General features: G+C 49.2%; 1 protein-coding gene across 1 annotated transcript in view; it reads right to left on the reverse strand.

The window, feature by feature from the left end:
* The window catches only part of Asap (ArfGAP domain of ASAP), a 156,387-nt gene that overhangs the window by 70,608 nt on the left and 69,211 nt on the right, over positions 1-16,568 (reverse strand). The window contains exons 19-20 of the mRNA XM_050170315.2: positions 6,322-6,410; positions 717-900 (exon numbers count right to left, since the gene is read on the reverse strand). Of these exons, the coding sequence (XP_050026272.1) occupies positions 717-900; positions 6,322-6,410 (273 nt within the window). The remainder of the gene's footprint in view (positions 1-716; positions 901-6,321; positions 6,411-16,568) is intronic.

Consider the following 16,568-nt stretch of genomic DNA (forward strand, 5'->3'; position numbering starts at 1 on the left):
CAATATCAAAATGAACAATATCACCCCCCATATTTCATCGCGAATCGACAACATCAAGGTAATAATTTTAATTATAGGGTTTCACGAGCCAAAACCACTTTCTGATTATGAGGCATGCCATAGTGGAGGACTCCGGAAATTTCGACCACCTGGGGTTCTTTAACGTGCACCTAAATCTAAGTGCACGGGTGTTTTCGCATTTCGCCTCCATCGAAATGCAACATCAACGTACAAGTACCAAGATGCCGCACAAACCTTTTCTTCAATTCTTTTCTGACCAAGACAGCATCCGAATGGAACCACTTCCCCGCCTCTGTCGCCAGCAATCCGGTTCATTCACCCTTTCAGACTGCTATATCTAACATTACATAATGATACACCACTCCTCTCTGTAACACCATCAGGCATTGAGAGTATTTTAAATAAAGAAAATAAATAAATTAAAAAATAAATAACTAAGTAAATAAATAAATAAATAAATAAATAAATAAATAAATAAATATGCAATGTTATTTAAAGGTGACAGGAAAATAATATGGAAGTGATCGGTTAGCTCTTAGTAAATGCTCAGTTAATTTTGTGGGACAATAATTGGTGCTGCAAAGAATTACAATTTTGAATGAAGAACGTAATTGTGACCAGTTACATTGTTTTTCTGTGGCATATACAGGCTAACAGCTATTACCACTCAATAGGTCAATTTCCTCGTCACTCACCAGCTCAAGGCAAGTGTGGTAGCCTCTCTCTTTGGCCAGGTCAAGTGGGGTCTTGTTGTCTGCATTCTTGACATCAACAGCAGCCCCACTTCGAAGCAGCAGCTTGATGCACTCAGTCTGGTTGTGCAGCACTGCAGTGTGCACAGGAGTGTTGCCCGCCTTGTTGTGGACATCCAGGCAGGGGCTGCAGCCAGAGCGGGTACGAGTGCCCAATGTCTGATCAATGGTGCCCAACTTGGTGCGTTTGGCCCCCAAACAGCGACAACCAACTACTCTCTCTCTTGGGTTTGGTTTCCTACCACTTGAGGACCTCTTCAACAAGAAAACTGCCACTGGAGATAGCCATTTTGGCAAACAATGGCCTGCAACTTGCACCGCATATCACAATACAGATAGTGCCAGTGGTGCCTTTCAGTCACTTTGAATGCAGATTTTCTAATTAGAGCAAGAAGTTTGTATACAGTCAATGACTGATTTTCTGGACATGCCCGATAATTCAGATGCCTTCGTAGCACCGGCACGTACCCCATAGAGTCAATGTATAACAGCTTATTTGATGTCCCACTAAGGCATTCATCCGTCATCTTGCGAATATGTCTTTGCAGGATGACGGACAAACACCTCAGTGGGACATCAAATAAATACAGATGGCCATGGTGGTAAAACATGGAAAGGAAAACTAATTTGTGAATTGCTGTGTTTGGGTCGTCTACTGAATACCTTTGTCATGCAGCCGCAGTTATATTGGACAAACGGGGCGTTGCATGAAGCAAAGACTAGGATACACAAAAATGACTTAGATAAAGGAACAACTAACCTAGTGTTGCACTGCAATAGCTGCGGATGTAAGCCTCAGTTTAGAGACGAATTTGTGCTGGATCGCCACCACGAGAAGGAAGTGCGAGAAATATCAGAGGTGGATTTTATTAAAAAATTTGGAGACTGATGCATTAGTCAACATTCAGTGGCTTTACACGAATAAGGAGTTTGTGCTTTTGAGCCTATGCCAACCCTAATCTTGTCTGGTTCTACTGCTGGCTAACCTTCCGATGTGACTAGTGTCCCTTACACTGTGTTTGACAAATATAACACGTTGTGTATATATATGTGTGTGTGTTGTGACCAATAAATTCAGTTGGTAGTAGGCGCTCGTGTTGTTCTCTTGTAATCCTTCTTCCTTTGTTCATTTTTGTTCTTTTTTCTGCACTTCAGTGCTTCGTGCTGCAGAAATGTTACACCATTTATTAATTATACACGCATGCACCCGCTGTCTCCTATCACAGTACAAGCACCGATATGTCTAATAAGTACTGGCAGGCCTTTAGAGCTATTTCGGATGTGCCTGTGGCGATTTGAGCCCTTGGGGGCAGTAAAAGGCATGAATTTGTTTTTTCGGACTGCCCAATTTTTGGGATGTTCTCGTGGCCCCTAGGGAGTCCGAAAAATCAGACACTGGCTGTACTGCATTATGCCACTCTGTTTGCCATTTGCGCCATGCCATATGGTGGGTGTGTTATGAGGTGCCCTACATCACAGATTGCAAAGCATAGGCGACTCATAAGTGCATTCCATTTTGTTGACAGTGTCACAACAACAAATTCTTAAGTTAACCCTGTAATGACCAAACATAGTTCTACGCCAAGGAAAACTGGCACAAATTGTTGACATTTACTTCTGGCCATGGAGAGTACATTTGTACAAGAAAATCAAAGACATCGAAATATTTAATTAGTAATTAGCTTGTTAAACTATTAACCCTTTGAAGGTTTTTGCCGAACATGTACGGCGGCGGTTTTCTGTCGCACAAGGTCCTTGCCGTACGGGTACGGTTTCGACCCTCCGTTTGAAATTTTGCGCCATAATGACGATACATGCTCACTGGGAGGTGCTGCCACCTCTTAGGACTTACAAGAAGCGTTTGAAATTTGTGCTGCCTTCTTGGGGAGATAAACAGAACTGATTTCTAGCTTCAGCGCGTCGCGCAGACTGCGGCAACACCCCTTTTGCGGTTTCGGTTTCGCCACGTGATCACAACGGAGGCACGCGAAACGTCATTTTTCTCTTTGTCGGCATTCTCTTGCAAGGCGGTGGAAGTTCATTTCTATCTTGATTGGCGCTGCTCTTAGCTTATCACCACCGCTCACGAGGTATTCTCGCTCTTTGCGGCAACGCGCTTACGTGAGAGGGTGCCTCAGACCTCTGCCCAAGGCAAGCCGCACGCAGAGAAAATGTTATGTGTGCGCCAACAAAACTCGTCGCTTCAAGAGGAGAACAGACACACATTTTAGGTGTGCAGACTGCGATAAGGCGCTGTGCGTAGACCTGTGTTTCAAGGAGTACCACACTCTGAAATACTAGTGAACATTTTGCAGTTCTGAGTGATGCCGACACCATAATACTGTTCCTATTTTTTTTTAGTATTTATTCTCGACTTTATACATTTTGTACATTCAAGATCCGCAATAAAGTAATTTGACCACTTGGGAAAGTTCTTTTCAAAATAATTCGACCCTCAAAGGGTTAACAACAGAAACTTCGCTCCAGCATATTCATAACGCAACTACAGTCGCCGACTGATTTTTCGGACTCCAAAAATTCGGACATGCTCGATTATTCAGTCTGCTTCGCGGCACCACCATTTTCTCCATAGACCATAATGTATAACAACTGCCGAAAGTTCGGACGCCTTGCAACCTCTCATCTGATTTTTCGGACACTCCTTGATTCATGCACCGACTCTGACCGGTGCATGGTTCGACTTGCTGAACGCCATTTTTGTTTTGAACGGAACCTCCTTCCTGCCCCTCGAAGTGGTGCTACTGCAAATTCCCGCTCATCATCATCGTTTCCGCCTGATTCGATAGAGTGGCTACAGCAGTTCTGGTCTCAGCTTAGTAAGCCATGTCAAGACAATCCAGCAGCTGATTTGTTTCTTTCTTCGTGCGCAATGCTGTGAGTAAGCCATATTTTTCGTTTGTACGACAGGTGCGGCGTGACGGCGTGGTGGTGTTTGCTTTGTGCGCTGTGTCGAAGTTGCGGTGATCTAACACGGCATACGGAAACATTGTGTCAAGTGTCTAATGGCACAGACAGTGCCCGCGCAGACTGCGCTGGAGAATGCCGGCAAGCGGGTGCCGGGAGGCCTAGGATTTATCGCATTCCCTACTGACGCTGGAAATGTTCTGCCGAGACCTGCGCATGACTACGAATCGGAAGATGACGCACCATGTGCTACGTTGCCGTCGCAGGCGGAGCGTGTACAAGCAGTGACTGTGCTTTCAGCCACCTATAGTGATCGTACGACCCTCTCCGAGATTCGGGCTTCTGATTGCGCATAAATGGAACAGCGTGCAACGGCGCATTCACGATTTCTTCAAGCCTACTGCCGAGCCCGAATAAGTGCGTGGAAATAAAGGATTTCTTTTTTTTCTTAATCTGCTTTTTCGGACACCTGTTTATTTGGACATTTCTGCAGTCCCCGTGAGGTCCGAATAAACGGTCGGCGACTTGCTTGAAGTTTCCAGGGCTTAAATTCGCATTTCGAGGCCTCAAGCTCAATGTAGCATTTATGATACTTTGGGTATTGCAGGGTTAAGAAAGTTAAAGTGCTAAAAACTGCCACTCCCCAATTTTGTCAATGTGTGAATGCTAGTAAAAGGAAGAGGAGATAGTTTCGTACAAGAAAACTGTGGATAGGCACTAAATGCCACGGATAACTGATGGCTTCAGTGGCTGTGTACTTGTGCAATTTGGATGGAAATTGCTACACCTTCCCAGGTGCGTTTACTTTTCTATACCTTTTGCTTTGCTTGGCACAGTAGCTTTGGCGTCACGCTGTTGAGCATGACGTCAGGGGCTCAATCCAGGTCGCAGGGGCCGTGTTTCAACGAAGGCAAAGTGCAACAATGCTTGTCTACTGGGCATTGTATGAAAGCTACAGTGATGAAACAATGCTTGAGAATGCCTAAGGGTTAAAATTATCACAAACAGAGCTTTGGTAATTGAGAAATTGAGCTAAATGCAAGACATGATTTGAGACTGCCCTAGGGCATTCATGTACTAGCCCAATTACGTCGGCACTCCTTACTATATTTCTGTCACTAGTACTCAATCACTCACTATTGCATTGATTATAGGACTCAAGAAAATTATATCTGTTCAGTTCAATTAGATTTTTAGAAAAAGGAACTCATTGACATTACTTTTGAGAATGTTGCAGGCGGTTGAAAGCTTTCGTTTTCTCCCGACTCTGTGCCACCCGTGCTTCCACATTTCAGTATTTTTGTTATCGCATAGTGCTGCTTTGTTTTGCTGGCCCGCAAAAGTCGCAGAAATTGCAAGTAGCAGAGAATTTCGTGTCTATGTGATGTCACGCGATGTCCAAACGGTCCACGCCACATGACCAAGAGCAGCTGCAGCGACAAATCCAACACTCTTGCTCAGCTTGGTTTCTCCATGGCTGCGTGTTTGCGTTTTCCGCAAGAAACCTCAGCGACGGTGCTGCAGTCCTGTTTTGGACATTGTTTTACTCAGAAATGGCACTAAAGGCTGGTGATGGCGTATGCAATGTCACTACTCCCTGCTTGGGTGCGGACAATTTGAATTGCGCTAAAGGTATGGCAACATTTCAGATATGATTATCTCTTAAACAAAGTCCTTTCTTGATGCGAAACAAGCACTGCCAAGTTTCTGGAATGGTATTTTAGCTGCATACGTTGAACCTGCAGGTGGTCAAAATTGATCTGGAGCCCTAACCCATGGCATATCTCATAATCCACTGGGCAGTTTCAGTACATTAAACCCCACAACTTAATTTTTATTTATACCTTTTGCCTGCTGCTTTGTAAACAGGATGTTCCACTCAAATTTTTCACCACTGCAGGCAAATTCTTTTTTACACAGTAGAATGCTATGACTCGTACTTGAAGAGCTCCCAGTGAGTTTCATGAAGTTTGTGTGTTTGGGATAATTGCCGAACTTTCAGGTGCAATGGGTGGCAAGCGTGACCCTCCAAATTTGTACCACACTCACCTAATAGGTCAGCAATGGTACACCATAATCGGAGCCCAGTTTCTCAGAAGAAAGTCTATTGTGTGTGTTATCAGAGGTCTCCCCATTTATTTAAGTTTATCTGGAGCCAGGGTAGTTTTGCTTGTGGACACCTTGCGCAGCTTTGGAAGCAGCCTAGTGACAGGCTGCCTCTGCTGTGATTGACTTAAAATATAGCCCCTCGAACATAAAGGACACATCATTCCAATTTTTTTGCTGAGCTAACCAGCTATTTCAGAGAAGCAGACCCATGAGATTTTTAATATGAAACATGGTCTTCATGGTCACTTTGTCATAAGTCCTGTAAGTGCTTACATAAACACAATGTTTAACTGTATGCATTGTGAAATGGCATCTCTGTGTAATATCTGAGCACATTTCTATACATATTGTTATCAAGGAATTCAACTTCATCAAAGCGTTTATCTTGGATATCTGTGCCCCCTCACAAGTTGTAGCTTGAGTGTTGGTTTTTGAAATAAAAGCATTATAAAAGTAATCAGCGAAACCTTCTCTAACAAGAAGTTCAGTAACAAGCAAAGCATGAGATCCATACCTATTTTGAACCAAAAAGTCCACGATGTGAAGGGAGGTGCCATCTTCTTGGGCAACAGCCACATGAAGCGCAGTGTCTGCTGTATTTTTCTGCATTGGAAATGATGGAGCCACATAAGCTCTCCTGCCTGCTCAACACATGGCTATAAATCACCTCTGTGGATTTCTGCAATTAATTACTGCTACACACCTTATTAGCATAAACATGAAGCATGCACTTAATATTTGAGGCCATGAGGAAAATATTGCAAAAATCCACACACAAGAGTTTTCTCACATTTTACATTGCAAAGCTCTGGATTGCTTATTTTGCACTCTAACTAGGGTTTCCATATTGAAATTGAGGTGAAAGTGCACCTATCATCACCATCATCAACATTCACAGAAGGTGCCGTAAGCGGACATCTTTGTTCACGGCTGTCTCAGGGCACTCACTCACTCACTCACTCACTCGCTCGCTCGCACGCACGCACGCAGTGGAGCAAACAATGAAACGTTTCTTTCCTTTGACCGCTTCCTAACATTACGTGAGGCCTCATTACAGTGAAGGGACAATGGAGGAAGCCCGCATACTCTGAAAGCTCCCTTCGCCCATCCTCACGTAAGTAATGGTTGCCGCATGCCTGGGTTCGAGTGGTTCTCTTAAAAGCTTTAAGCGAACACCATTATTCATTAAGAATATGTTGTATTGTCACATAATCTTTAAATTGAAGCGCTAGCATATAGACGCGAGCAAGCTTTCTTCTAGTTTTGTTTCCTAAATGTAAAAAAAGTACCCCACTATAATGCAAAACTTGATGGGCTCCATCAACACTGGCACGACGGCGTCGTGTAACGCCTAGGAACGCCACTCATGTCAAACGTGCGACCGAAACGCACATGCCTGGCAAGATGCACCGTGCTCGCGCTTCTCCGCAGGCGGGCAAGAGCACGAACTCGCAAGCAAATGCGGCATGACTAAGCAGTGAGGTGAAGCGCTCGTACAGGGCCAGGAGCGGCGTAAGGACGCATCAAGGTAGCTTTGGAGCTACCTTAAGCTGAGGAAGCGCCAAGGAAGCCTTCACTGAGGACCCCTCAGTAAGGAAGCTTTTAGAGTGACATAAGGTGGCCTCATCGCAATGAAGGTTTCCTTACTGAGGTAAAGGAGATTTCATTGTTTGGCACACGCACGCACACACACACACACACGCATGCCTTAAGTGTGGTACTCACATATGGCATGCATCAGTATGGTTTGATGGCAACAGCCAAGGAGCATTACGTCACTATGGTCTCTGCTCACACATTAACAAATTGATTGCAATGACATTACTGAGCCATAGAATTAATGGACTTCATAGTCTTCGTAGTTTGATTTCAATGGTGTTATTAAGATAGGATGGATAGTTGGGCTAGTTGGCACTGCATTCTCAGAAAAACCTAGAGCGCAGGAAAGACAAGATGCAAGGAAGATGGTGAACAACAAAAGCACTCACAAGCACTTTGAGCACCTGTGTTGTGTGCCACCTTCTTGTTTATCGTTGTTTCTGTGCTCCAGGTTTTTCCAAGAGTGTTATTGAGGCAAAATTAAATTAACAGGCTGTCTGGCATTTTCTCTCACTTGGGCAGCCATCCATGGTGTAAATCTGTTCACAGAAAGTGTGTGGTCATTGTTCCCCAGGAATGTCTTGCAACATATTGCACTTTCACAAAGTAGTAATTGTAGTGGTCGCCACATGTCATCTGAGAAGTGATGCCCTCTGCGCATAAGTGAGGGGACATGTGAAAAATAAAGCACTAGGAGTTTGGTTCTGAAAGGGTGCGATTGTCGTCTCGCATGCTCCACTCCCTCGTGGGCTGTCAGCACAGCCTGACAGAAACGCCACGAGGTATGGTGTCAGAAGTGGGGTCCGTTTGAAAAACTTGAGTCTTTGAACGGCCATCAATGACACGATGCTCCACGAAGAAAGTGCCCAATTGACTCAGTAGCTAGGCCTCGCTCTTCAGTCACCGGATACGCTCGATTTCTGCAACCTCATAAATTTGTGCTTGTGGAAGTCTCGCTTCGAAGATTATGCCACTGCCTCCGTGCATGGGCACAGACACTCATCCGCTCCTGGACACTCTTATTTGATGCAGACTCGTTAGCGTCCTATGAGGCTGTTGTCAAAAGCTTCACCAAGCACTTCTTGCATCCTGCTAATGAACTCAACGAGTAGTCCTACTTTCATAAGCGCATCCAACAACCTGGCGAGAGCATCGACACGTTTTACGCCGAACTATGCAAGTTATTAAAATTACGCAGACTAGTGGTCATCGGTGGTGGAACAACGCTTGGTTCACGACAGGTTCATTGCTGGCTTACAGGATATGCATCTCTCAGACCAGCTGTGCCGCTCCCTGAAGCTCACTCTCAAAGAAGCTTGGAGGCAAGCCTGTCAGTTCGGTGACGCTGATAAGGAACGCTCACTTGGGCAGGCTACTTTGCACACCACGGTAAACAATGATCCCGCAAAAGCGCAAAAGTTCCCTTTATGACAGCTTGGGGATGCCAAAACAGTTCTCTCAATGGATGCTAAGTTGGAACGCTGCCACCATGAAGCTGCGGTTTGTTCCTTCTGCAGTTGCACGTTTCAAGCACGCTCAGAGTGCCCAGTACAGAAGTTAGTCTGCAATTTATGCAGCAAGAAAGGTCATTTTGCAGAAGTTTGTCGTTCCAGAAAGTCGAAGCACGCCAAACTCAGTGCCATGAAGCTGCACGTTCTGGAGTCACCTGTCAAAGCCAAATTCATGAATGTCACAGTCGACAACTACACAACTTAATTCAATGTAGACTCCGGAGCTGAGGTTTCTCCAGTTCCAAGTGATTTGCTTGGAGTCCCGGTTGAGCTCGACAATGTTGATGCAGTCTTGACAGGACCTGGAGGCCAACCTCACTGTGTACAGGGCTCATATCTGGCATGTTTGCTTTGGCAAGGGAAGACAAGCTGTCAGCGTCTTTACATCATTGAATCCCTTTCTGTACTATTACTGGGTCCACCGGCTATCCAGGCACTGAGGTGGTCAAATTCCTTGGGGTCGTGAACACTCCTGAGCCAGCGCTTCATGCCGAACTGTTTCATGGCCTCAGCACTCTCTGAGATGAGTACGCAATTTGCTTGATTAAAGCAAGACGCTGTACCATCCTCAATAAGTGCCCTTCGATGGATACCTATGCTGCTGCGTGAAGTCGTTCAGCAAACTGAAGAAACTTGAAGGTGATTATGTCATTTGCCATATTGATAAGCCAACTCCGTGGTGTGCCGGTCTGGTATTGGTATCCATGAAGAATGGAAAGTATTGTGTTGACCTCACTCGTCTGAACCAGGTGGTTCTCAGAGAGTGTCATATTCCGCCTACCGTTGAACAAATACTTGGTCTCCTCGGTGATGCAGCCATTTTTTCGAAGCTGAATGCAACTGCAGGCTTTCACAAAGTCAAGCTGTCGGCGAACTCTCAAGAGCTGACAATTTTCATCACACCTTTCTATGGCCATTGTTTCTGCTGACTGCCTTTCAGTATCATATCTGCCCCGGAATACCTCAAAAACAAATGGCGCAAATTCACGAAGGTTAGGATGGTGTTGTTAATATGATTGATGATGTTCTTGTGTTTGGATGTACCAAGCAGGAACTGTAACAAGCACGTGACGCCCCATGGGGCATAATCTTTGTTGGCCCGCCAGGCTCGGTGGCCTGCCAGGCTCAGTTAAGCAACATTGGTCACCGAACCAATAAACACCGGCGAGCACAGCTTCTCAGGGATCAGTCATCGTTCATCACCACCACGCTGTGGAGCGTCCGTCTAACGGAGGGTGCCTCGAGCCCTCCCTTGTTCATGAACCCGGGTGGATCGTGACACTGGCGACGAGTACCCATGGATCGCCCACGCCGTCGCGAGCGGTGAAACACTGCCCCCCGTTGCTGCCGCCATGCTGCTGTACGGAACGCTCGACCCGTTCGAGGGAGATGGGTCCGCCAGGCCAATTTACGAGGCACAAGTCCACATCTTCTTCCGGGCTAATGACACACCCGAGGCCAAACAGCGGGACATTTTCCTGGCCAGCTGCGGGACCTGCATCTTCAGTCTCCTGCTCGACCTTCTCAAGCCAGCCATGCCGCATATTAAGACGCTGGGTGAGCTACTCACCATACTGCGCTCGCATTTCAACCCAGCATCGTCCACACTAATGGAGCGTTTCCACTTCAACAACTGGAGCCGCTGGGAAGGAGAGACCCTCGGGCAGTTTGTTGCTGCACTACGAGGGTTAGCGAGTGCCTGCGTTTTCGGGGACCAGCTGGACTCACTGCTCCAGGACCGTTTCATCTGCGGCAGCAACAACACCGTCATGCAAACGTGACTCCTGGAGCTTCCCGACCCCTCGCTGGACGACGCCGTGAAGGCAGCGCTGGCAATGGGCGCTGCCGCCCAGGACTCCGGCGAGATTGCCCATGCAACTGGCTCACCGTCGGCAAAAGCGGCAGTCAACAAGTTGGCGACAAAGGGCAGTACCTGCGGTCGCTGTGGTGGTGCCCACTCCCCCTCACAGTGCCAGTTCTCTCAAGCACAATGCTTCACGTGCGGGGAAAACTGGGCACCTGGCACGTGTATGCCAAAGGGGGAGGACGAACAGCAAGCAGCAGCAGCCTGGTTCAAGCCCAGGTACCACACAAGCCCGTGGCCAGGGTAGCCGTCGCAGCGCGGCACGGCAGGAACGTGCGGCAGTAGGCACAAGTTCTTCTGCGGCCAGGCTCTACATCGTGGCCGAGGACCCGCCAATTTTCGACTTGTGGCACACAGGCCTTGTACCATCGTCTGTGCCGCCATACATGCTGACCATCAAATCTGCGGACACCCCATTTCCATGGAGCTGGACACAGGGGCAAGCGTGTCTGTCATGGCTGGGAAACGGTTCAAGCGCACATTCCCCGGCATGTCCGTCGAGGCTTCGGGTGTGATGCTGCACAGCTACTCCGGGCAGCTCTCCCAGGTCCACGGTCAGACACAGGTCAGCGTTTGCTTTGGTGACAGGGAGGCAACCCTTCCCCTTTACTTAACCAAGTTGTCGCTTTGCTGGGCCAACACTGGATTCATGCACTGGGCGTTCATCTGCCAGAGTACCAGGAAGCCAGCCTGCATGTGGTGAAAGACGTTTCCAGCCTCCTGACTGAGTTCAAGTCCCTGTTCCAGCCACGGGTGGGTACATTCGCCGGCCCGACAGCTGGCATCTTATGTACCTGAGGGAGCCCGGCTTCGTTTTTTCAAGCCTCGCCCACTGCCGTTAGCCCTGAAGGACGGGGTAACCTAGGAGCTGCCACGGTTACAGCGAGACGGCATCCTGGTGCCCGTCAAGACGTCTGAATGGGCCACTCCCATTGTACCAGTCCTCAAACGAGATGGCAGTGTCAGGATCTGCCGGGATTTCAAGGTTACCATCAAACCCGTCGTTACCATCGAGACGTACACATTGCCCCGGATTGAAGATCTCTGGTCAGCGTCGTCTGGTGGACAGAAGTTCACCAAGCTCGGCCTCAGAGATGCTTACCAGCAGCTGGTGCTCCAGGATGCCATCCGGAAGTATGTCATAATATCGACAACATTGTGGCTCTTTCAGTACATGCGCTTACCGTTTGGCGTGGCCTCAGCCCCAGCCATCATATTTCAGAGGGAGATGGACAACCTCTTCAGGGGCATGAGGCACGTGGCGGTGTATTTGGACAACATCCTGGTTACTGTCAGCGGCGACGGGGCACCTGCCGAACCTGCACAACGTCCTGGCACGACTGCAGGACGCCGGCCTCAAGCTCAAGCTGGAAAAGTGCATTTTCTTGGCCCCCAGTGTTGAGTACTTGGGACATGTCATTTCCCAGGCTGGCCTAGCCCCAGCTCCCCGCAAAGTTGATGCTGTGCTCAAGGCGCCTAAGCCCCAGAACAAGAAGGAGCTTCAGAGCTACCTCGGCCTCATCAACTTCTACAGGAGTTTTCTGCCAAACCTGTCGGAGCATCTACAGCCGCTCCATCTTCTGCTTAGAGATGGTCAGCAATGGGTCTGGAAGAAGGAGCAGGACCGGGCCTTCCAGCGCAGCAAGGAGCTAATCACCAAAGCTCCAGTGCTAGTACACTTCGACCCAGCCAAGCCTGTCGTCCTGACTGTAGATGCGTCGCCGTACGGCGTGGGAGCCGTCCTGGCGCACCGGGACAAAGATAGCCAGGAACACCCTGTGTTGTTTGCTTCTTGTCGGCTTCATGCTGCAGAGCAACGCTACAGCCAGCTGGACAAGGAAAGCTTGGCCCTCATGTTCGGTGTTGAACGCTTCCACCAGTATCTGTGGGGCCAGAAGGTCGAGGCGGCCACAGACCACAAGCCGCTGTTGGCGCTGCTGGGGCCTGACCAGGCAGTTCTCGTGCAGGCATCACCTCAAGTGGTACGCTGGGCCTTGAGGCTGGCAGCTTACAATTACCAGCTGGTTCACCATCTGGGAACTGTGGGGTTGCAGGGTGGTGATCCCACAAAGTCTCCGGTACAGGGTCCTGCAGTTGCTGCACACAAGTCATCCTGGCGTGGAAAAGACCAAGATGGTGGCCCGGTCCCATGTTTGGTGGCCTGGCCTAGACCAGGACATTGCTCACATGGTGCAGAGCTGCCAAATCTGCCAGGAGCACCAGCGGGCCTCACGTCATGTGGAAATCACCCCCTGGCCGTTCCCACAGAGACCCTGGTCCTGCCTACATGTGGATTTTGGGGGACCTTTCAAGGGCCATTACTTCCTGGTGGTGGTGGACGCCTTCTCGAAGTGGGTCTACCTGTCACCACTCCATCAGCAGGCGCGACCATTGTGGCGCTCCGGCAGGTCTTCGCCACCCAGGGGTTGCCGGACGTCATCGTGTCCTACAATGGTCCTGCTTTCGCCAGTGCAGAGTACCTGGCCTGGCTGACGAAGAATGGAATCCGTCGGATGATGGTTCCGCCGTACCACCCTGCTTCAAACGGTGCAGCCGAGCGGGTGGTGCAAACCATCAAAGACAAGCTCAAAAAGAGCCAGACTGGGGATTTCCAGACGCAGATTGCCCGGATACTGTTCCAATACCGGACCACACCCCACGATGTCACTGGCCGTGCCCCCTGTTAACTTCAGCTGGGTCGGATGGTCAAGACACCCTTGGTTGTCTTGCATCCGGACCTCCGATCCAGAGTGCTTCTGAAACAGCTGAAGCAGAAGCTGGCTGCTGACCAAGGGCGCTGTCCTGGGCCTTTGCCGGAGTCGGGAGCTCCAGCTTTCGCCAGGAACTTCCGTCCTCGCCCACCCTGGTTCGCCGGACAGGTGGTGTCTCCTGCCAGTGCCTCATCACTGCTCGTCTGCATGCCAGACGGGGCCACGTGGCACAGACACACCGACCATGTCAGGCCTCGCCTCAGGACCTGGCCAGCACCCTCGACTGCCACTTCCGAGTTCCAGTCCGCAGGAGGACTAGCGGCAGCACCAGTCGCTTCCAGCGGAGCACCGCCCACCTCAAAGGCGGCAAGCATTACCAGTGGGATGGCGCCTTTTGGGCCGGTGTCCGGCACCACTCACAAGGCCGACCACTGAGGACCATCTGGATGGAGCGAGGCTGTCTCAGGGAGCACCCGGCGTTGCCACTCCTGGCTCGTCAATACCGGTGCCCAGGCGAAGTACTCGACAGCGGAGGCCACCGGACCGTTACTAGCCTGGGTAGCAGGCACCGTTGACCCGGCTAGTGCAGAGCCAGAGCCTCGTACTTTGAACTTGGACGTTTGTTGTCGACAAACAAACTGGGGGTAAGGGGGGTGCAACAAGCATATGACGTCCCCTCGGGCATAATCTTTGTTGGCCCGCCAGGCTTGGTGGCCTGCCAGGCTCACTTAGGCAACATTGGTCACTGCACCAATAAACACCGGCGAGCGCAGCTGCTAGGGGGTCAGTCATCGTTCATCACCACCACGCTACGGAGCGTCCGTCTAACGGAGGGTGCCTCGAGCCCACCCTTGTTCACGAACCCGGGTGAATCGTGACAGGAACATGATGCACTGCTTGAACAAGTGTTGACTTGTCTTGCAACTGCAGGCACTGCTTGAACAAGTGTTGACTTGTCTTGCAACTGCAGGCATCACTTTAAACCAAGAGAAGTCTTGCTTTGGGGTCTCCAAGTCTAATTCCTAGGCCTCAGTGTCTCAGCACAAGGCATCAAGCTAAATCTAGGCTAGATTGAAGCAGTCCATGCAATGGCACCTCCCACAGACCTTGCAGGTGCCAGACGTCTACTCGGGATGGTAAATCGTCTTGCAAGGTTTACACCACGTCTTGGAAACCACTGCACTGATGCACACCCTTCTAAACAAGAATACTAGTTGGACATGGCAGCATGAACAGGAAGCAGCATTCACAAAAATCAAGGAACTTCTGACGTCCAGTTGCTGCATGGCCAAGTACCATTCATCTTTTGCCACAACAGTATCAGCTGATGCCAGCTCTTCTGGACTTGGAGCAGTCCTGTTGCAATCACAACCATGTGGTGAAAATAAGCCAGTAGTCTTTGCCTCAAGATCTATGACCACCATAGAACAAAGGTACAGCCAAATAGAAAAAGGGGCCTTGGCTACAGCATCGGCAACCCAGAGGTTTGACGACTTCATCAGAGACATCCCGTGACTTCACTGTAGAAACTGATCCCACCTGCCTCTCGTGTCATTGTTTGGCAAGATGGAACTTGAAGTGCTTCCTCCGGCTAAAGACAATGCCCTATCAGTTCCAGATAATGTACGTCCCTGGAAAATTGTTGGCCACAGCTGATGCATTGTCCCGCACCCCTCCCAAAGTGCATCCAGAAGACACTGTGGATCTTTTTGCTACAGAAGTCGTGGCTTCTGCTCCAGATGTGCTGCTGGTGAACATACAGGATATCAGGAAAGCCCAAAGCTGCGATGGAGAGTGCAGCGTGACGATTTCTTTCTGCCAGCCAAACAAGTCAAAGATGGCCCCTCACGTATCAAAGTATGTATTAGTGAAGGATGAACTTTTCATTTGTGATGGCCTTCTTTTGAAGGGCATTCGCCTCATTATCCCTTCATCACTGAGATCAGCAGTCTTGATGCTTCCACATGAAGGACCTCAATGCATAAGTCGAACAAAGGCCCTCGCTCGTGAATCTGTATGGTGGCTGGGCATAGCGGCGGAGACTACCCTCTCGTTGCCAGTTGTAAAAAATGCGCCCTTTGCAAGTGAATCCAGTGGAACCACTCCTCCCTACCAACCTCCCTGGCCGTTTTTGGGAACATCTGGGCGTTGACTCGTGGAAGTAATACTGCTCCCAGTTCCCCGAGGTGGTGACACTAAAGAGCACAACAGCTCAAGTGGTCATTGATGTGCTGAAGAGCTTGTTTCCACAACATGGGATACCCCAGCAGGTAAGGTCAGACAATGGCCCACCCTTCTCTTCACGTAAATTCATTGCATTTGCTGCCCCTTACGGCTTCGAACACATCACCAGTAACCCCTATTACCAACAGTTTAATGGGGAAGTGGAAAGGATGATCCGTACTGTGAAAGAGCTCATCCGCAAGGCGAAAGATCCTCACATGGCCCTTCTCAGCTATAGGGACACACTTGAGATGAGTGACTTAAGACTTGCTCAACTTCTCATGGGAAGGCGATTAAGATCTCGAGTCCCAAAGACAGACGAGCAGCTTCGTTCACATTGGCCAGTAAGAAATTCGGTAGCACTCAGAGATGAACCTTACAAGAAGACTGTTCAGGAATAAGACCAACATCATTAAGCCAGAGATCTGCCGTCACTGCAAGCAGGTGAAGGGGCCTGGATTCGTCCAGATCAGGTTTGCACCACAGTTTTGAGTCGTGCTCAGCATCCAAGGTCCTTTGTAGTCGAAACAGAGCATGGAACAGTTCTGCAGTGAAATTACAGACATCTAGTTCCCTTTGTGCTAATGTGAACAGGGACCTTACCTCACTGCCCAATACAAGTGGGCAGCTACACCTGAGCTAGACCCTCCAACAGCAGCATCTGCTCCTTCACATGACGCTGGTGATAGTGTTGTGTGCACCCGTAGTGGCCATCGTATCGTTCCACCCGACTGCTTGAACATACGACTTGAGGGGGAGACATGTAGTGGCCGCCATATATTAGCTGACCAGTGGTGCCCTCTGGGCACGAGTAAGGGAATATGCGGAAAAGAAAACACTTGGAGTTTGATTC

This window comes from Dermacentor andersoni, chromosome 6 (assembly GCF_023375885.2).
Source record: "Dermacentor andersoni chromosome 6, qqDerAnde1_hic_scaffold, whole genome shotgun sequence".
NCBI lineage: Eukaryota > Metazoa > Arthropoda > Arachnida > Ixodida > Ixodidae > Dermacentor > Dermacentor andersoni.